The sequence below is a fragment of the Pseudorasbora parva genome, chromosome 12 (genome assembly GCF_024679245.1).
Source record: "Pseudorasbora parva isolate DD20220531a chromosome 12, ASM2467924v1, whole genome shotgun sequence".
Taxonomy (NCBI): domain Eukaryota; kingdom Metazoa; phylum Chordata; class Actinopteri; order Cypriniformes; family Gobionidae; genus Pseudorasbora; species Pseudorasbora parva.
Genome location: NC_090183.1, coordinates 37,633,786 through 37,655,761, shown reverse-complemented (window position 1 = coordinate 37,655,761; position 21,976 = coordinate 37,633,786). Strand labels below are relative to the sequence as shown.

At 37.6% G+C, this 21,976-nt stretch overlaps 2 protein-coding genes across 3 annotated transcripts; one reads left to right on the top strand and one right to left on the bottom strand.

Annotated features, from left to right (window-relative positions):
• Nucleotides 1-12,710: 12,710 nt before the first annotated feature.
• Nucleotides 12,711-19,415, top strand: glyctk (glycerate kinase). Of its 2 annotated transcripts, XM_067460174.1 has the most exons (6): nt 12,711-12,890; nt 13,015-13,065; nt 14,315-14,725; nt 15,846-15,997; nt 17,799-17,974; nt 18,313-19,415. In XM_067460174.1, exons 3-6 carry the CDS (start codon nt 14,361-14,363, stop codon nt 19,213-19,215), a joined length of 1,596 nt encoding a protein of 531 aa, XP_067316275.1. In that variant the 5' UTR covers nt 12,711-12,890; nt 13,015-13,065; nt 14,315-14,360; the 3' UTR covers nt 19,216-19,415. The 2 variants fall into 2 exon arrangements, with proteins under 2 accessions (XP_067316275.1, XP_067316276.1); XM_067460175.1 differs by lacking the exons at nt 12,711-12,890; nt 13,015-13,065 and adding an exon at nt 13,114-13,404.
• tcta (T cell leukemia translocation altered) lies at nt 19,411-21,481 on the bottom strand. The gene is made up of 3 exons (XM_067460177.1): nt 21,098-21,481; nt 20,510-20,564; nt 19,411-19,926 (listed from the first exon to the last, which is right to left on the bottom strand). The coding sequence occupies exons 1-3, from the start codon at nt 21,306-21,308 to the stop codon at nt 19,884-19,886; spliced, it is 309 nt and encodes a 102-aa protein (XP_067316278.1). The 5' UTR covers nt 21,309-21,481; the 3' UTR covers nt 19,411-19,883.
• Between the last annotated feature and the right edge of the window lie 495 nt (nt 21,482-21,976).

Here is a 21,976-nt window from a genome sequence, read left to right as displayed (position 1 = left end):
TGAAGCGACTGAATATTGATGGCAAATTAACCATGATAACATCTGCTGTAATCCTTTCTGCATGCATCCGAAGAAGAATCTGACAGGCACTGCGATGTTTTATGTGTAAATATTGTCAGTCTATGCAGAAGTATCATGCCTATTCAAACAAGCCTTGTGGGATTTAAATGCTTCCTGTCATGTTTTTTGGAATACACAATAAAGCCTCAAAACAATTCCTGGACTTTCTGAAGGAGTTGCAGACTGTTCTTGTACCCCCATAACCTGCAATGTAGATTTTTAGTTTCCTTTATCCTCTGAATGTTTCTAACCAACACCCACAAATCGCCTGAAAAAAAATTCTTAAGTAGGCTACAGCTGAAATCACATTACGGTTTCCATCATGCACAAATTAAAATCACTTAATAATGGTACTGTTCAATAAATTGCAACAAAGAGTTGACCGAGGTCAGATAAAGTTGAGTGAAGCTTTAGTGACCTCCCTTGTGCCATGGATCACCAACACTGCTCATCAAACTAGCCCATAGCCGCCACCTCTAGCTGTGAGAAATTAATCAAAATTTAATCTCCCCTCACAGTGTGTGGGAAGCCAAGCCTCTGTGCTTTGCCTGACATCTTCAGTTTGGCTTACAAAAACAAAAATACTCTTGAAAGCAGCCCTGAATCCACTTTAGACCTTTATAGAAACAGCTCATATGGGTAGAATTGCTGTGGCATAATGAATGCAGTTGGACCATGATCAGTGGAAACAGATACTGGAAACAGTGGAATCTGATAATATATTTTGTTTTGTTCAGTTTATTTGTTTAAATGATCTCAAGCAATGTCTTCAGAATAACCAGCTTTTGGAGGAATGTTTTAAATAGAATCTGTCTTTTTTCCAAATTTTGAAACTGTCCTACTTTGGAAAAAGGCTTGTTTACCAAGCCAATCACCCACATGGTCACAGCAGCCATTTTTAGATCTCAATTAATCTTTTCTGAGGCTTCTGAGTGGAGAAAAATATTGCACTTTCCGTTCCCTTTTAAGTCTACAGGTACTGCAGCCACTGCATTGTAAACCCTTTAGATGGGTTATTAGCGTTAAGTGCCATAAAGATAAACAGGAAGTGGTTTCATTTTGTGGCCTATTAAGTGAGCTTATATGTCTCTTTGCAGGACAGGAATAGTGTGCATAATAAAGTACAGAAGCTTTGTGCACTTAAAAGAAACATTAGCATAGAGTAAGTAATGATGTGAAGTGAGAACCCTTTTAGAAATCTTAGAATGATACATCGGTCAGGTATAACATTATGACCGGTGATACTGATTATCTCTTCATCACGGCACCTGTTAGTGGGTGGGATATATTAGGCAGCAAGTGAACATTTTGTCCTTAAAGTTGATGTGTTAGAAACTGAAAACATGGCCAAGCGTAAAGGTTTTATGGCACCAGGATGCACCATGGGAAGAAGGCAAGCCGGCTGAGGCAGTGTGATGCTTTGGGCAATGTTCTGCTGGGAAACCTTGGGTCCTGCCATCAATGTGGATGTTACAATGACACATACCACCAACCTAAGCATTATCGCAAACCTTAAACAGTATTCTCTGGTGGATGTGGCCTCTTTCAGCAGATAATGTGCCCTGTCACAAAGCAAAAATGGTTCAGGAATGGTTTGAGGAGCTCAACAATTAGTTTAAGGTATTGACTTGGCCTCCAAATTTCCCAGATCTCAATCTAATGGATGACCTGTGGGATGAGCTGAACAAACAAGTCTGATCCACGGAGGCCCTACCTCACAACTTACAAGACTTAAAGGATCTGCTGCTAACATCATGGTGCCAGATACCACAGCACACCTTCAGGGGTCTGCTGGAGTCCATGCCTTGATGGGTCAGGGCTGTTTTGGCAGTAAAAGGGGGACCAACACAATGTTAGGAATTGTGTTAGAATATTATCATAATGTTATGCCTGATCGGTGTATATTAGATACATAGATATATTAGAATGATTTCATGTAAGACTGTATTCCTAAAAATTAAAAACCTATTTTAGGCCACGAGTAGTGTTGTTTCCTTTCATAAATGTAATATTTTATCCTTTGATTGAAATTTATTTCGCTTTTTTTTCTGAGAGCTTCACTTTCAGCATCTGGGTATTTTTAAGGATCTTGACATTTCTATTTATTGTTGTTTAATACATCTTTTTTGAAAGAGAGATTGAGAAGAGAGAGATGGAGACAGTTACAGAGAGATGAAGCGAGGGAGTTCTCTAACCCATGTGTCAACGAATACGATGAAAGGGTGAGGATGAAAGGTTTGCTTTGGTATTACTCAACAGCGGACACTGACTGAGAGAGTTTCATCTTTACAGAGTGATGTTTATTCTGTTGCAGTGGGACTTCACACTCATACTGTGGACCTCCATGACTTCCTGCAGAGAGTGCACCTGTCCCCTCCCTCTCTGTCTTATGACAGTCCATCTGTGTTTTGTCCCTAACAGCGTCCTTTAACTGGGAGTATATTCACAGTACAGCACAGTCATGATTGCCTAGCTAACTGTTATTTATACGGATACAGGTATTTGTGGCATATATTAAACATTTTCTAAAAAGCTATATGTAATTATTATATATTTTTTATTTAAATATATTTACACTATATACCATTCACAGAGTAGGGGGTCAGTAAGGATTTTTTAAAATCTTTTTTATTATTATTAATGCAATACAGCAAGGATGCATTAAATTGATCAAAGTGACAGAAACGAATGTAGGCCTATATGATGTTACTAATAATATTTTTCAAATAAATTGTTGAGCACTATTAAATCAGCAATTGAGCATAATTAGAATGATTACTGAAGGATCATGTTAAACTAAAAGTACACTAAGAGCACTTAGTGCTGCTAATTAGGGCTGCTGAAAATTTAGCATTTTCCTGGATAAATACATTTTAGGCTACATTAAAAAAACATAATAAAGAGAGAGAGAGAGAGAGAGAGAGAGAGAGAGAGAGAGAGAGAGAGAGAGAGAGAGAGAGAGAGAGAGAGAGAGAGAGACCAATACAATTCTATTTTGTATTTTTACATTAACAACGTTATTAATGTTCTATTTTTAAAAAAGGCCTCATCACGCATTTTTACCTTTATTAAAAAATATATAACTAAATGCAGAAATAGGCTACTATTTAAAAATATATTTTATTTGTAAAACTTATGTTCAGCTGTTCTTGTTAAATAGTTTTAAAAAAATTACGAAATCCGATCAGAGCAGTCAGACTGAAAAGGATTTCCAGAAATTGCGATTTGAATAGGGTTTCAAACCACACAAGAATGTAGCTTGAAACGGATTTGTAAAAAAATCATGCGTTTCATGTATTTTTTTTAGCAGTTCACACTTACTAAATCTGATCGGATTTGGATTTGGACTGACGGTCTGTAGCCTTACCTTTCAGACTGAAGCAACACAGCCGAAACATAACGGAGGATTTATCGCACAAACTAATCATATCCAATCATGGAGCCATTGCCTCCTCTCACGTGACTTCACCCCCACCAAACCCACATTTTATTTGATGTTGTGTATGACAAGTTACAAATAAATAGGAGAAGCAAAAATCTACAGATTTTAAAAATATTCCAGCATTGTTAATTAGGCTATCTGATAAATGTGAACTGTGATTTTGCACTTGAGGAGATTTCTCTTAGGACCTAATTAACAGTTTCAATTGGCTTGCGGTGTGTTTTTAGTTTCCCAGCCAGTACTCTGAGATTAATCAGGCATTTGTCAGTAGGCTACTATATCCCGGTACATGTCAAGCCCATTTTTACATTTTGAATGAGAGAAAATAAACACTTTAGACTTTTTCAACCATGTTTATTTGATGTATTTTTGTGTGATTTAATCATGTCACAAGAGCTTTATTTAAAGTGATAGTTCACCCAAAAATAAAAATTCTGACCTAATTTACTCACCCTCAAGTTGTTCCAAACCTGTATGAATTGCTGTCTTCTGCTGAGCACAATAGAAGATAGTTTGAAAAATCTGGGTAACAAAACAGCTAATGGGCCCCTTAAAAAATGCTAGGTTATATGTAAGTCAGTGGGGCGCATTAGCAGTTTGGTTACTGACATTCTTCAAACTATCTTTTTTGTTCAGTAGAAGAAAGAAATTCATATAAATTTGGAACAACTTGAGGTTGAGTAGCTGATGAGCACTTTGGGGTGAAATATCCCTTTAAGCAAAATATGTTTTACCTGTAGCTCTGCACATAATGATTATCTTAAACAGATGCTCCATCACTTTCCCTCAGTACTGACATTTGAAGACAGTTCTGATTAAGGGGTGCAGCCCGTAAGAGCACAGATGATCTGACTTCACAGATTCCCACTTCCTGCTCAAATGGGACAATGATGTTCTTGTGTTATCTGTGGTGCAGCTTGATTATGGGATGAGGGGGACCTCTGGCCCATATCAGGTGTCCCTGGACAATAAAAATGCCAACGCACAGAGAAAAGCCATCCATCCTTACCTCTCACTTTCCAGTCATCCCTCTCCACCATGACTAGCTGTACCTCAATGCAGAATTTATGGGTTAAAGAACAGCATCAAAGGCAGCCCCACTCCGTGATATTTCTGTTGACCTAATTTCCGGGGAAATGGTGGTTATCTTTAATGTGATGGAGAAAGAGTTCTCTTACGGGCTTGATTCCTCTTTGAACATCTCTGGCTTCCTTTACCTTCATTTCATTTGTGTTTTACAGACAGAGAGTGAATGCAGCTGTCCATACCTGTGTTGCAGCACATGCTTCAGAGGAGGAAACATTTGCAGTATCAGCATTCCCTGACATCACTGTAAGCATGTATGTGACCTTATGTTGACTTTGACTATAGTCTCCCCCACAAACCCTAACTCCGCCCTGATTTAAAGAGATAGTTCACCCCCAAAATAAAAGTTCTGTCAGTCATTTATGATTTTCTTAATTCCTTGGAACTCAATCAAAACCAAATAGTTTTGTATGTGTTCCATAACCGAGCATAACATGGCAAGGTTGAATATGCCGAAGCACAAATTAGATTTTAGCGCATTACACTTACATTTCCTCATTTCCACACTTCACAAGATTTAGGATATAGTGCACACAATATTTCATGAGCTCCACAGCACACGTCCATTTATTTTCAGGAGCAGTGAGATTATAACTAATTTCTATGTTTTGGCAAATTGGTGGCTATAATTCATATGAATTTGTACGAATGAGATTGTGTTTACACCCCGGTGATGGGTATGTTTTGGGGTGATTCTTCATGATTACTTTTTTTTTGTATGAAATCACCAACTTGTAAAATAGGCCTATGTTTTTCAGTGAGATCGGGTTAAAGAGTCATATGAAATGAGGGTGAGTAAATGATTACAGAATTTAGGGTGAAATCATTCTTAAAATCAGGATCTAAAACATGAGCAAATTAAGCATTTATTCATAGTTACATTGTGCTATATTGTTATATTACATGGTTTGCCAATTATACAATTTGGTTGTAACAGGATGATATATGCTCTGTAATTTCTGCATCCTGCTGTTCTCATTGATGGAATCACATTAACTGAGGAAACACAGCTATGTTAATACACAACAGTGAGGGGAAAATAACCTTGCTGTCCTTTTCTTGTATTTTTTTCACTCATCTTGAAAAAAAAAAAACTTGGGAAAAAAACCCCCCTAAAGCTGCACAGAAACTGTTGCTCATAGCAATCCATTCTGTTTTGCATTTCTATTTTCTCTAATGTACTTCAGCTTAATGACGTGGTCTGGTAAATAAGATCCAGAAAATATTCAAATGCACAACCACTAAAAACCGCATGGCTATTCTGGGCTCTCCTAAATGTGCTACATTGACAGAAAAATCTTTAGGATTAATTCAGTAAGCCATTAGTCTTGTAGAAGAAGAAGAAGAAGAAGAAGAAGAAGAAGAAGAAGAAGAAGAAGAAGAAGAAGAAGAAGAAGAAGAAGAAGAAGAAGAAGAAGAAGAAGAAGAAGAAGAAGAAGAAGAAGGAGGAGGAGGAGGAGGGAAGAAATGTTTCAAGTTCTTTGTAGTTTTATCATGGTTAATCCTACAGTGTTATTCAAAGATGGAGGGGATAAAGCTGTGGAATCCTTGATATGTTCAGAATAATGAACACGATTTAAAAGGAACAGACAAGCAGTGAATGTTTTTACCAATGTTTTTCTGTACCCTACAGAGCGTGTGTGTGTGTGTGTGTGTGTGTGTTTGTGTGTGTTGCAGATTAATCTTTGTTTTCTGGCTGATTGTGCACCCCTGGGTTTGTGTCTCACACGTCCCAGAGAGGGGTCTCTGATAACAGTAATTATGCTGCCACAGCACTGGATCCCTCTGGTGAAGATGATGTTGAATTATTACCTCTGTCGGTAGGAAACATCCTTAAAAACCTAAAATGACCCATAAAGTAGTCCATATTTTCGAGAAAATACAATACTTGCTATGTTTTACGTCCTGTTGTCTCAAGAGCTCAATGAAATCCATTTTATTTATTTGGCTGAAACAGAAAACATCCAGTTGTTTAGTGACAATCCAGTTCAATCAAAAATCCATTCAGAGATACAGAATGTTAGATAATGCACCTGTAAATTATATTCTGCAGAGTTTTTTTTTTTTAATAGTGTTATGGTATAGTTAGAGTTACATTCACTTGCTACCGCTGTCACAATATATTAACACAGACATCATTTATATTATTTGTAAATACAAACGGGTGCTCTGGGGATACTTCCAGAGTGAATGGGATGCTCTTAAACGTCATTATGGCCTGAGTTATTTCAGTTTCTGTTTGCCTAGACATGATTTAGATCCCATTTAATCATTAAAAGACAGTAAAACTGTCAAAGAGGAGACAGTCTCTGAATAGAGCGGTACATGTGATTGGAGTAAGGAGTGCATGGGCTGATTTTCTATCCTGTTACTCAGGATAAGGTTAACTCAGCTCACGTTTTTATCTTCTCCAAAGGGCTGGAATCACTGCAACAGATTCCTTGCGATGAGAGAGTTATGCATTTGTCAAGCATCTTTTATAGCAGTGACAGGCCAAAAAGTCATTCTGATAATAGCATGGACTTTTCTTTTTTTGTTTACCTTGAAACCAGCAATCACCCTTGAACAAATTATGCATATAAATCAAATTAAATAATTTAACAGTTGCTGCTTCAGCACTTAGCTTCTAAAGGTCCATAAATGGGCAAGACTCTTCCTGCACAGGTAGCGTAATCGCTATACATCTCTGTTTCTGTCACTCAAATGTGCAGAGTAACGGAACTGTCCATTCTTAGAAGATACCGAGTGTTTCTAACTGAACAGGAAGCAGGATGTGGTTAGTGTTTAGAGGAACTACGCTGTCGTCATCAGCGATTCAAACCCATGCACACTAAAACCAAAGTTCCTGCATTTACAGTAAAAGTACAGCAGTCAACTAAATTATGTGCATATGCCTTGGGTTTAAAAGAAAGTACCTTCATTCATTTGAATTGTCCTTGCGTGTTTCCTAAACTTGTCCAACGAGTCATGAAAAAAAAAGAAAAGATTATTCAGACTGCTTGAATTCAATATATTTTTAATGTTACTGTTCAAAAGTTTGGGGTTAGTGAGATTTTTTAAAGAAATTAATACTTGGTAAGACTTTAGTTTAGGGTTAAATTCTCACTAGTTGCATATTACAAGAAAGTTGGCTTACAAAAAAATAAAGCCCATATTAATGCTTATTCTGCATTATCATATTCTACATCCCATAATCCTACCAACACATAAACGTAACAATTACCTTAAGTTAACTCTTAATAAGCAGAAATTAGGAAGATATTGAGGCAAAAGTCGTAGTTAATAGTTTTTGCATTTATTCTAGAATTTGACCCTAATCTAAAGTATGACCTAATAATTTTATTCAGCAAGGATGCATTCAATAGATCAAAACTGACCGTAAAGACATCCATAATGTCACAAAAGATTTATATTTCAAATAAATGTTTTATTTTAAAATCTTTCAAGAATCTTGAAAGAATAGTATATGTATATAAATTTAACTGAATAATAGTTTTTCTCTCGCAAAACCTTGTATGCTTCCTGGACACTTTCATGGCGGGCATCTCACTGTACCATTGCGTCATAATTTTGTATAATTTTTGTAATGTTTTACCATGGTTGCTATCCACTGCCATAATAGGAGGGAGCGCATGCAGAACTGTTTTTAAAATGACTGCTTTTGAGGTCCTACAGAGATAGAAGGACATAGGGCATTAAATCAACAGCAGGGTGAGTAAAAGATGGCTTTAATTTCATTTCAGGGTGAACTATCCCTTTAAGCAGCACAACTGTTTTCAGCATTGATAAAAATAAGAAATGTTGAGCACCAGTCAAAATGATTTTTGACGGATCAAGTTACACCGTGACTCCATGAATATATTAATATAGAAAGAAAAAAATCCTCAATATTAGTATTTTTTATTTAATAAATGCTGCCTTGGTGAGCATAATAACTTCTTTTCAAAAACAATACAAAATTAAAATAAATACAAATTCTTCAAAATCCCAGACTTTTGTTTATTTTATTTAGACCATAAAATAATAAATGTAACGATAATGATTTACAATCTAAAACGACATTCCAAAGTGATATAAAGACTCTCTTTATTACACAATACAGAAAGATTTATCTATTTTTAATTTTATTTTGTTCCCTCCTATTAACACATATCAATACCAGTGCCTGTCATTTTTAATGTAGGCTATTCATTTGGATGTTAAGGAACTGCGGAACCCAGACCAGGCTGAAGGAAATGAGGGATTCCTTTTGTCTGCATTAGCAGATTTAAGATAAAAAATACTGGGCACTTAGGGAGGAGCTGAACGTTCTGAATTTGTCCTAATTGCTTCAGGAGAAATGTTGTCATGTGAAGAGTCGCATAGTGGCCGAGCAGTTGCCTAGCAGCAGAGCACTGGAAGCTGCCCCATGGAGAATACACCGATTTACCTGCATCCTTTTGCCCAATCTATTCGTTACATTTCCTTCATAAAGATCTTTACCATACTATTTAAAGGTTATTCATGTAACTAAAATTTCAATTAGATCACCATTGTGATCGTTTTCGTTCCTTCTTCCTTCAGCATCTCCCGTTTCCAAATGATCCAAATATTTCTCTTTTGTCTCTGTCCATCTGTCTCTTTCATTACACAACACATGGATTCTTCTATTCAGTCTGTTTATAGTAAAAATTCTAAGCTGTCACTCCCCATGCTTCAGAGGCTGAAGGGTTGTTAGGAGAGTCACGGTAGGTGGCCTTTCTGAGAAGTTGGAATAATTGGCAAAGGCATAGTCACAATAATAATCAGTCTTTTAAGGTAATGAAGAGAGACAGGAAGTCTGTGAAATCTCTTTTGTTCTGGGAGGCCCTGCAAAAACAGCTAAAACAACAGCTCTTCCGGGCAGCAGGTTCATGTGCAATATGTTGACATATCCTCTCACCCAGACACCCTAGAAAAATTTAAGCCCTCAGATTTTTTGAGCCATGCAGATTTTGAAAGCAACTTCAAAAACAAAACAAAAAGAAAAGAAAAATATTATACAAAAGTGTTTGTGTTATGAATATATTATTTTAGGGGTAACGCATTAGAAATAATGTAAATTAGGTAATCAGATTACTTTTTACGTAGTAATGTATTACTTTTAAATTCACAACCAAATATCTCAGTTACTTTTTTAAATGAGTAACTCAAGTTACTTTCTTTTCCCATTTATAACAGCTCTCCTGTCTTCTCTCATTTTGAGGGAACGTGTGTTATGTGAAGAGGCATTGTGTGCAAAAAAAGACTTTAGATAAACATCAAATTTGTCAACATTTTGTTTTTAATTGCTGAAGTAACTGCCAACTTGGATCATGTGTGCCTTGATATGATAACCAATCACATTGCAGCCTTGACGTCATTGGATTTTTTTCAGAGTTGTGCAACTGTAAATCAATGTTTGTGGATACTATAGATATGGGCCCTTTCCCAAATGGCACCCTAAACACTTGTGTCTTTCTACGAGTCTGCAAATTCGTGACGAAATGCCGCTTTAACTGTTGGAAAGAAGTCTGCTGTGGAGCTCACTTCAGTGCCCAAGAGCACTCTTTTGAAACTTAAACTGACAAATGGGACACCCTTGTCTCATGGACTTAATGGACACGTGTATGCGACAGTGGTGCATATGAAGTGTGCTACTTGGGACCGGGCATGAGAAGTGCTGTAAACTGAATCCTACTGCAAGTGTTCCTGATTAAAACGACCAAAATTTGAAGTATCACAAAATTCTGAAATTATCGTACATGGGATTATTGATTGTACATTGATAATTATCGTATGTCTGGCAACACTGCTTGCATATTATACTTCTACATTCCAAAATGGCAGCACAGCTGAAAGGTTAGTTTTAGTAGCACCCTCTACTGGGCAATATTTGCATTTCCTTATATTTGCCAAAAAAGTAATGTAATACACTACTTTCTATGAAAAGTAACTAAGTAATGCAATTAGTTATTTTTTTAGGGAGTAGTGCAATATTGTAATGCATTACTTTTAAAAGTAACTTTTCCCTTCCCTTTCCCTATTTATTTATTCTAGGGATGTAAAAATCAGTTTGGTCTAATTGAGTTGCATATTCTGTGGATAGTTTGCTTTAAATCTGAAAATTCTCTGATCATCAACACACTATCATGTTGTTTGATTTTTTCCCCCCTGCTTTCACCCCCAGGTTTATTTGTTTTATATTTATCATGGTGAAATCTCTACCAAGCATGATGATTGTGTTCAGCATATGACTTCATGCACTGTTATTCAAATGAAAGTATTCCACAATCTGAACCCCAGATACAAAGCATCAAAGAACTGTGCTTCATGCAAATTCTGCATAATATATGAATGTAGATCACAGCCAGAGGCTGCAGGATATTTAAAGCACAAAGGCAATAAGATGGCCACTCACGAGCCAAATACGGTTATAAGAAAGAGTGATTTCTCTTTGTTTTTGTTGTAATGGAATAACAAGAACGATGGTGCAATCGGGGAAAAACCTTGGCGATGAATGTGCAACGGAATATGATAAACTATTCGGGCCTGCTAATTCTGTTTCCATCTTCTCCATTTACCATTATTCTCTATATTGGCTTTAATGAAAAAGTGAGAAGATCTAATTGCACACAGTAAAGTGATTCATCTTAGTCACTTACCGAAAGTGAGAGTTCAGCCACCTCAGAGAGTTAAGCTTGTCCCCTGCACTGATGCCAGATACCCTCTGGTCATGCAAATTATGCTCCTTATTGCTGAGTATTCATAAATTGCAGTCTCTCTTAGTATGCACTGAAAGTCACCTGCCAACTCTTTGCCATCATATCTGTACCGTTGTCACTCTAGTCCATCATCCTCTCATTGCATTCCTCTCAGGCTGAATAAGTGATCACTGATGGAAAACATCCAGTGGCTTGATACATTCCACCCTACACAGTAGCCAAATCAGAGCCATTTATAAAACAACAGAGCATATGATTGCCACAAGGATGGGAAAGACGAAGGGGATAGGGAGTGTACGCATAGAGGATGACAAAGGGTCACTTGTGCTGCAGAATGGAAATATCAGCCAGCAGAGTGACCTCTTCCCATCTGCTATCTGCAGCCACCTGAGAATTACATTGCCTTCTGTACATCAATTATCCATGACAACACAAAAAAGTGCAGCAATAGATGGTACAACCAACAAACATGACAGAACTGCAACACAAACTAAAGAGAACAGCACTTTTAACTAGACTTTTTGTCTGTGAGGCTTTAAATATGTCTGTTAAAATTTAGCTGCATATTTAAAAAACCAACAAAATGACAAATTATGACATGATAAATGTGGAAATTAGCCAAAACAATTCAAACTTATATTAATATTGTATTTTAAAGTAATTTCTTAAGTAATGACTGTTGTCTCTTAAAGTCTGCATGTAATGGATGTTGCGATAGTTTCTTCCCTTTTGTAATATCCGAGTGAAGTCTTCTCATGTAACGTTGACGTTAAAGCGATCCTTTCTGGCCCTTGGAAAACATTTGGCTCATATGAAAATGATAATTAAGTTGTTTTGTATTTGTAAATGAGGGCTTGTGTAGGGTCCTGTAGGCCTACTCTTCTCCTCATGGGTGTGAGTAACAGATGGAGCTGGGAGTCTCTGATAACAGGAAGGATGATGTCATACACAGTGTGATGCGGTCATCTCCGCTGTTTTGGTGACACAAAATATGCTTACTGCAGGCTTTGTGAAGTTTAATGTTTGTGCACACACTTGGCGTGCAATTCTCGTGTTATGTAGGATTATATAGTTTAGCTGATTTATTGAATAGGCCCTATACTGCCACCCTCTGAAGAAAATATGTCATTGTTTCATCAAAACAGATCAAGTCTTTACAGCGTGTGTTCAACTTGATTTTCCAACTTTTTAATAATGTGCAATAGGTCACGACATTAAACTCGAAAACACCGCTGTGTCACGCTCAAGCAATGTTTATTATCGTGTTTGTTCGTAAACGAATCATTTCAGCGAACGAATCGTTCTTGTGACTGACTCGTTAGCCAGTCTTTTAAGATTGCCTCTAGATCCAACCAATAGCATTCCAGTGTGGGCTGTGAAGGAGCATTTGGTTTGACCTACGAAAGAACTCGCCCCTTACTGAACGAGTGGACGTTTTTAATGATTTGTTCACACAAAAGATTCGTTCAAAATTTCGACTTGGAGCTGCACTGACCGAACAAGACATTTCGTTGGTGAACATGGGTCTTTTGATCGACTGAAGGGCTATGAAGGATTTAATTTCGTTAATTCATTTGGATGTGAGTCAGTGTTGTTCAAAACAAGGAGAGAAAGGGGCGGGAGAGTTATTAATCTGTAAACATGTCATGGAATTAAAATGACGTCAAGACGTTAGTTATTTACTTCTGTTCTCTTTTTGTTTAGGTTTTCTATAGCTAAAGTGACCAGAAGTTTAAATATGGAAAAGAAATTGAGGTAAAATATTTCCTTTGTTGTCATTTTTTGGGGGAAATGCACGCATTTTCAGCGCAGTCTGTATAGGGTGGTGCATCCGACGTGTAACACTGACCACCCACAGCATTTAAAAGGCAACAAGTGTCACAAGGCTATCGTCGTTCCTCCCCCTATACTGTTTTGGGATTGACCCTTGATGAAAATCCATAAACCTCTTGTTACTGACTAGCTCTGAAACTACTCTGCCCTATGGTCATCTATAGTCAATCATTACTCACTCAGTACACAGGCTCTAATGCAGTTCTCAAAAGTTTTGTCAGCTCATAAAAGAGCTTCACAATCCCCAGAGACAGTGTGCAGGTAAGTTCTCCCAAAATCATTAAAGGCTATTTTGATAGTGTTTGAAAGATTCATGTGAATTACAAGTAATTAAATTTTAATTTTACATTACAGAAAATATTATGTTTCTGGTTGACTAAAGTTGGTAACTTAGTTGTGGCTGTCTTGTTATAAGTGTTTTCAAACTTTTTTTGTTGTTATTGTGAGAATCATTTGCATTAGTTAGTTGATAACGGCCTGCTTGGTATTTGTACTAATTTACTCATTTGTAAATGAGTAAACATTGGGAAAAAAGTACACACACACAGACACAGCTATGCCACCAAATCCGACAAGGTAACATAAGATTTAGTGACCCTACTGTGTAGATATTCACATTCACATCAGTGCCATATGCTTTCTAATATTGTTTGAATATATGTTTGAAATGAGCGCGTAGTTAACCACTAATGCCAATTATAATTCAGTAACCACTAATACCTTGTTGGTGACACTGCATATGTTCACATAAGACAGGCTTTTAAGGATATGAAATAAGTTTAGACATCATCAGGATGATTTTTCATACATTCAAACCATTGTTGTGATATAGAGGGGGGATTTCAGTAACCTCTAATGCTACCTTGCCACATGTGGTAACCTGAGATGTTCACACCAGACTAAAATGGTTTTTGGGGTATGAAACAGGAGATTAGATTATGATCAGAGTGATTTTGGGTAGCATTAAAGACACTGTTTGAAATAAAAGAGAGTAACAGATTTCGGTAACCTCTAATGTGCTACCTTTAGACATTAACAGAGGGAATTTGGATAACATTAGAGTCATTGTGAGTGAAACAGAGGGGCTAATAAATAAGATACAAATCAATGCTAATTAAAATCGGTGTAATTGTTTATTAATCAGCCTGTTTTAATCTCGTTCTCCCCTCAGGTGTTAAGTGTCTCTCTTCTTCTGATGTGGGTACTGTGAGAGGTTTATGGCTCAGATTCTCGCTCTCTCACGTTCTCTTCACCTGCAGCACCCACTGCGGGTGGGCTTAGCGTCATTGTACTCTCGTAGTATGTCGTCATTAGACACGCGAGCCAGGGCTGTGTTTTCTGCTGCGGTTGAAGGTGTGCAGCCAGACATGGTGGTTCGCAGGGGTCTGGAACGACATGGAGACAAACTTCTTGTGGGTGGACAGAGTTTCACCCTTGCCAATAACCTTTATTTGGTGGGGTTTGGTAAGGCGGTGCTGGGCATGGCAGCAGAAGCAGAGAGGATTGTAGGGGACCATCTAATTAAAGGGGTGATCAGTGTGCCTCATGGTATCCAGAATACACTGCGAAATCATGGAAAAGCGTAAGTATTTAGTACTTTTTAAAAATACATATTTGAATGTGCCAGTGTTATTTTTAATAGCAATAAAAAAAAGAGTTTATAGCAATAAAATATATTTTCACTAATTACTAGTAACTTGCCATCAAAATGCTCAGTGGTTTGACAGAAATGCCCAGGTTATATTTAATTTAAGAACTGAAGGATACATTTAATAAAAGTAGACTACTGTTTGTGACAATTTCTCATTACTGTAATGTGAAAATAAATGATTTATTGTTTAAAATTTAAAGTACATTTTTAGTAATTGTTTTGCATAGCTTAATTTATGCAGATAAAAAATTGTCTAAATGATTTTCATTAAATGTATTGTATATTTTATGAAAAAAAAAGAAGAAACAATTGGTGGTTGGATTGCTTAAATGTCATGAAAATATCACAATGTAAAAAAAGTCCTCGTCCTACAAAAGGGTGTCATGCGAAATCATTAGTAAAAATAAAATAATTCCTTATTTTGGGGAATGAAATATGATGTGGACACTTTATACCTGTTTACTGTTGTAGCCTTGATATCAAACTGGCTTCCAGTTAACACAGAGGTGGACAAGTAATTTTATTTTTCAATTATATGTACTTTATCAGTGTTTTTCTTTGGAAACCGGTTACATTCCAAAACATAATATTGTACTTTTTACTGCACTATGTTTCCTATTCAATATCATTTAATACTTAACTACATAAAAAATGAAGAATTGTATACTTTTACTCAAGTAAAATAATACAAAATTTACTTGAGTACAAGTAAGAAAGTACTATATTTGGAATGTAATTAATGTTATATTGTATATTTGTAATTAATTAAGTATTAAAGGTAGAAAAATGACTTTTATTTATAAAATGTAGCAAAGTTAAAAGTATATTATAAATTATGCTTTGGAATGTAGTGAAGTAAGTTTTCCACAAAAACAAACCCCCCCCCCCCCCCCCGATAAAATATATACTTGAAAAATGTACTTAAGTAGAAAGTAAAAATACACTTCTGTACTGTCCACCTTGTAAGTTAACAGCTATTGATTTAATTTTGTGTTTAGCTGTGCACAGTATGGACTGTTACTGACAAACTCTTGTTTGTATGTCTGCTCAGGAAGATGCTGCTTGAGAATCACAGCAGAATAACAGTGATGGAAGGAGCAAAGCACAATTTACCAGATACAGGTGCCCTGAAGTCAGCAGAGTATATACGAGAACTGGCCAGTGGTCTGACTGAGAAAGATGTGCTGCTCGTGCTCATCTCTGGTACTGAGACATATTTTCTTCCTGTTTGCATGCAGCATACAACAAGTACTGTTCAAAAGTTTGGGGTCAATATAACGTTTTTTGAAAGACGTTTCTTATGCTTACCAGGGCTGCATTTATTTGATCCAAAATACAGCAAAAACAGTAAAAGTTGTGAAATTATTAAAGGTGCACTATGCAACTTTCCGTCCACTGGAGGGCGCCTATTCTAAACAAAGGTGTAGTTTGATGACGCCAAGTGTGAGCGCAGCATCTTGGGACATGTGGTCTTCACCTCACAGCCGGTGGAAAATAGGACTCGGGCAGAAATCATGTTCATGGATGCGGTTATTAACGTTACTGTAGTGTAAAGCAGAGCAGGACCGAGTGACGTGGAGCTGAGCACGGCCGCTGGAGCGATTTGTTATACAAACACACTGGTCGCGAACACCGGGACTTTTATTATGATGGGACGGGACACAGTCGCCAGGCGCCCGCACTTCTGCTTTTTTCGATCATGATTATTAGGTAAAGCAGCTCTGTTTATTATATTAGATATATATAAGTGTGTTTAAAATTATGTTATGACGTTACTCTGTGCGTTCGCTCGGCGCTGCTGTGACATGTTCACACTGCTAAGAGAAAAGCGCTTCTTCAGAATAAAACCAAGGGTAACGCAGATATGATGCAATTGACAGGCGACTCCCTCAAACGCTATGCTGACACGTCCCGGTTCCTTGGTTAAAATAGCAATTTTCTCACAATTTACAAATAGTTGGAAACATTTGGGATATTGTAAGTACTCAACTGAACAAAATATATAACACTGGCCTAGTAGTTTTTGCATATTTTACTGCAAAAATACTACATAGTGCACCTTTAATCTAGACATCAGTGTCACATGATTATTCTAATGTGGTGCTCAAGAAACTTTTTTTTTTTTATCAAAGTTGAAAACTGTTGAACTGCTTAATATTTTGTGGAAACTGATTTTTTTTTATATATTTTTTGAATTCTTTGACATATAGAAAGTTCAAAAGAACAGTGGCAGTCATCATGAGCGGGCTGGCAGGCTGCCGCTTTACTTTCGTGTTTTGTTTATTTTGATAATACATTTTACGTTGATCATTTACCGGTTCCTGCTTCGTTCCTCAGCACCAATTTAACAATGTTAAAGGCTTGATGAAGAAGGAGGCGGGAACTGGTAAATGATCAACGTAAATTTCAATATCAAAATAAACAAAATAACAATATGAAAGTAAAGCGGCAACCCTTCATGGACGACTGCCGCATACAAACCACAGACTGTAAAAAAAGATGGGCGACTTGAACACTTCAACGTCAGTGTGATTAAAAACTGCCTAAAATGACAGAAACTATTTTTGGTAAAAAATAATTTTAAGTGTAATTTGATTGTTCAGTTTGTCTATGTCCCATTACATTACATGCAGGGGTGGGGTTCATAACCTATACTGCATTAAGCCACTTGGGGGCGACACTTTTCAGGACTCGTGTAGCACGCTTGATATGAACATAATTAAACACAACAACGTAAAATCTAGGCCTGTTCCCTCTCACCCTTACTGTCAGTTTTGATCAATTTAATGCGTCCTTGCTGAAAAAAAAATCCTGCTCACTCCAAGTTGTTTTTAACGACTTAGTGATGGTAGATTTCAAAACTGCTTCATGATGCTCGGAAGCTTCATGAAGAACAACAGTTGTAACGTGTGTGTGTGTGTGTGTGTGAAATACAGACCTTTTTCTGTATTGGTTGTTTTTGTATTTGTTGAAATGTTTGTTTTTTACATGCATCTATGCACAGGTGGTGGTTCTGCTCTTCTACCTGCTCCAGCCCCACCCATGTCCTTGCAGGAGAAACAGGATGTAACACGAAAACTTGCAGCAGCAGGGGCAACAATTCAGGAGTTAAATACAGTGAGACGAGCTCTGTCATTGTTAAAGGGTGGAGGACTTGCCCATTGTGCCAACCCAGCCAAGGTAACACACTTACATAATCAAAACAATAAGTGTACAGTGCACATCAAAATCCCAGAATTGGGCTTCAGGTGCAGGACAAAAGAATAAGAATTAAAAAAAGAATAAATGTCCACACATCAAACTCCAGAAAAATCTCCAGAAAAATGATTAGTAAAATAAATAAATAAAAAAGCTCTATTACATAACAAAGCACAATTACATAGAAAATACCTTGTCAATAATATTTTTAAATAATCCATTCAGAATTGCTCATTACCTGTACGAAAAATGTATCTTGAGCAATGCCTTTCAATGTTAGTTAAGCATAATATTTGCTCTGACATCACATCCTCTTGTAGGTGGTGGCGCTGATTCTGTCAGATGTTATTGGAGATCCTTTGGATTTGATAGCCAGCGGTCCAACAGTCAGGAGTGACTCCCGGCCAGAGGAGGTCTGGGCTGTCTTCGATCGTTATAAGCTCTCCGACTCGCTTCCTTCCTCTGTGGAAGAGGTGCTTCGCAAAGCTAGGCCTCATGGGTTGCAGCAAGAACAGCCACAAGAAGTCAAAGACCATGTTTTAAACGTTGTAATTGGTTCAAACACCATTGCTCTTGAATGTGCAAGCCGTAAGGCCATTGAATTAGGACTTCGCCCCGTCATTCTTTCTCCAGGAGTATGTGGTGACGTTCGATCTGTTGCACGACTATACGGGCTTCTCTCAAGTTTCGCATGCTCCTCAGGAAAGGAACCTCCTCCAGAGCTTGCTCGAGAGATCCTTCAGCTAGGGCCAGATGTTGGAATAGAAAGCTGGGATTTATGTCGCACCATGAACGTGCTTGTAGAGGAGAGGAAAGAAGGCTGGGGTGCGACCTGTCTGCTGGCTGGAGGAGAACCCACTGTGCAACTGACAGGAAACGGCAGGGGAGGGAGGAACCAGGAGTTGGCTCTGCGGGTGGGACTTGAGCTCAGTGGGGGTGAAGTGAAGAGTGGTGCGGTGTTCCTCAGTGGAGGCACCGATGGACAGGACGGCCCCACTGAGGCAGCTGGTGCCATCACTGATGGGGAACTGATGGAAGAGGCTGCGTCTCAAGGTCTGGACATTGATGGCTTTCTCACCAATAATGATTCGTTCACATTTTTCTCACAGCTCTCTGAAGGACGACGGTTACTCATGCCTGGACTGACAGGAACCAATGTGATGGATGTGCATGTTATGCTGCTGCCATCATCACCCCAGAATCTCGCAACAATTTTAAGCTGATTTGTGTTTGAAAGCAACTGAATATTTTTTACCCCTCTAAGGTAGTCTGTTAGAAGTGCACTTTTTAAGATTTTTCACATTATCACCTATTTTAAACACTTTAAATGTTTTCTCTTCTTTTTTTTGGCTCATCCAATCCTGAACCAAAGCAATGGGTACTGCAATACATATGAAATAAATAACAGGAAATCAATACACAATATTAAGTACAAATTGTATTTATTATTTGCACTGCAAAAAGACAGCTGTAAGCTTTCGGACACCTGAAAGCATGGCAGAGGTACTCAATGTCTTATTTCTGTACAGTCAAGATTTCTACAACCAGACCAAATGACTATGAATGTCTGGGACTTGCATCTTCACTAGTATTCCTGTCAGTTTTTAGTTAAGTCTTATCTATTAACTTCAAGAATTCAATCCAAACAAACATCCTAAAACAGCCAGAGCTGCTCTATATGACAGTACCCTCTTTTAACGCTCCATTTCCAGTGCACAGCACCATTCAGTCATGTATTTTTAAGCACATATTCATAAGTTTGAACCACAGTCTATCACTGACTGCTTCAAAAGTTAAAATGATTTAATAGCATAAATTATGATGCATTTTAATGTTCTTGAAGGAATGCAATTTCTTCATCGTGTGTGTGCTTAGTCCAGTTGCAGGTACATCACTCACGGTGGGTTTTCTTGGCATCACCAGCTGCACTTTCCCTAGGAAAAATGGAAAATATTGGCCTTAACATTGAAACAGGATTGTTCATAAAAGGGTTATATGCAATAATCAGTGGTTTAGTATGTAGCCTACATACTAAACCACCGATGTTTAAAATATCAAGCTACTTTTTCTATAGTGTTTTTATGAATAGTGCTGTTTATTACAGGTTCATTGAAGCACTTCTCTGCCCATCAGTCTCATAATGCTAAACAGCTCACAGTTCATTATGAGAGACAAGAGACGCTTCCGCAAATAAAACGCTTGGAACAATTACAGATTCGTCATTGAATTGTTCAGTCCCATTTTATGAACCGGTTCCACTGATTTATTGGAACATCTGACTCTTTACTGACTTGATCTTTGAATTTTGATCAGCATAATGAACTAATCTAAATAATTTTGTTCATCCGAGGTAAAACATTTTTCAATATTCTGATTTCACACATGCAATTGTTAACCGTATTCTGAATTAGAATGAGGAAATCGTCATAATGCAGCCAAAGATAAATACAATTCAGAGTCTTTAGTTAATTTGTAAGATTATTTGTGAAGAGAACAACAGAAAGTTCGGTCACCTACCATCCGCTCAGGTGAGGCGCCGTGTCAGGGGTCCCGCCATTCTGTCCTCCAGTCCCTGAGAAATTATCATAAACATCTTTAGTCTAAGTACTACTTGGATTAGGCTCAAATTGTTTAAGAATGGTTTGGAGGGAGCATGAAGAATCATTTTCCCACATGAATTGGCACCTCTGCGTCCAGACCTTAAATTAATTGAAGGTATTTGGGATGTGCTGGATGAGACATTACAGAGTGCTTGACTCTTACATTGTCAATTCAAGATCTTGACTAAAAGATGATGCACCACTAGATGGAAATAACGTCATAACATTTATTTCCAGAGGTGCCAATTGTGAAATTGATTCTTCATGCTTCATCCCAACCATTCTTCCACAATTTGAGCCTGATGAATCTTGACATTGTCATCCTTGAATATTGCCATGATGTGTCTTCCAACATGGTTTATTAAGAAATGAAAAGCTACACACTCCATCAATTAGGGTTAGCCGAACTGTTGGCAAACATATAACATGCTAGAAACATACATACAATTAGACAGTAACGTTAGACTTCTTATGGATTACGTGGTGCACCACAGTGAATACTCACCCTGTCTATAGTACATATCGTTGACAGTGTTCCCGTACACTTTCCATGCAAAGTGGATGGCAACGAGACTAATGACAAGCCAGCTAAACAGGATTTTAAACACTGCAACTCTCATGTCGTTGGCCAGCCAATCGTCCACAAATTCGGACAGAAAGGACACCAGACTATCAACCATACGAGACAGGAATTCAAAATCCCACGATTCCTCCATGATGTATGTTTTTCTTTCTTTCTTTCTCTATCTTACATTATAATGTCTGATGTTGAAACAGACAGCCAGTGGTTTCAGAAGATATTTGTAATTGAACGTCCATCTTTAAAAGTAAACAAAGCAGAGCAGCTGTCTTCTTCGCATAGAAATGTCGCCATCAACTGGATGTTTGAAAACATTTGCGGTGTCATCATCGCCATCTGTCGGCCTGGAATGAGTGCTGCGCCGTCGGAAAAAAGCTGAGTTTCAGGTTGAAGTCCCCACCAGGCTAGAAAAACATGTACACACACACAAACAAAACGTGTTACAACTGTTGTTCTTCATGAAACTTCGGAGCATCATGAATCAGTTTTGAAGTCTATCACAATCTGCATAGATTGTTGCAGACATGCCATTGAAATGATGTTATTTTCACGCCAAGTGCACAAATTCGGCCTTCCTCGGGACACTGGACTTTGGGAGCAATGGATACAGTTTGTGTTTAATTCAGTTCCTGCTGATTACAATGCAAATTTAGCCATCTGTGTGGCACATTTCACTGAAGACCGCTTCAAGAATCTTCTTACGAGTTCAATACTGGATTTGCTCAAAGGCTCTAATACTAAAAGATGAAGCAGTTCCCACATTAAAGGCAGAAGCTGCTGTTTATGGGCCTAAACCTGTAAGTA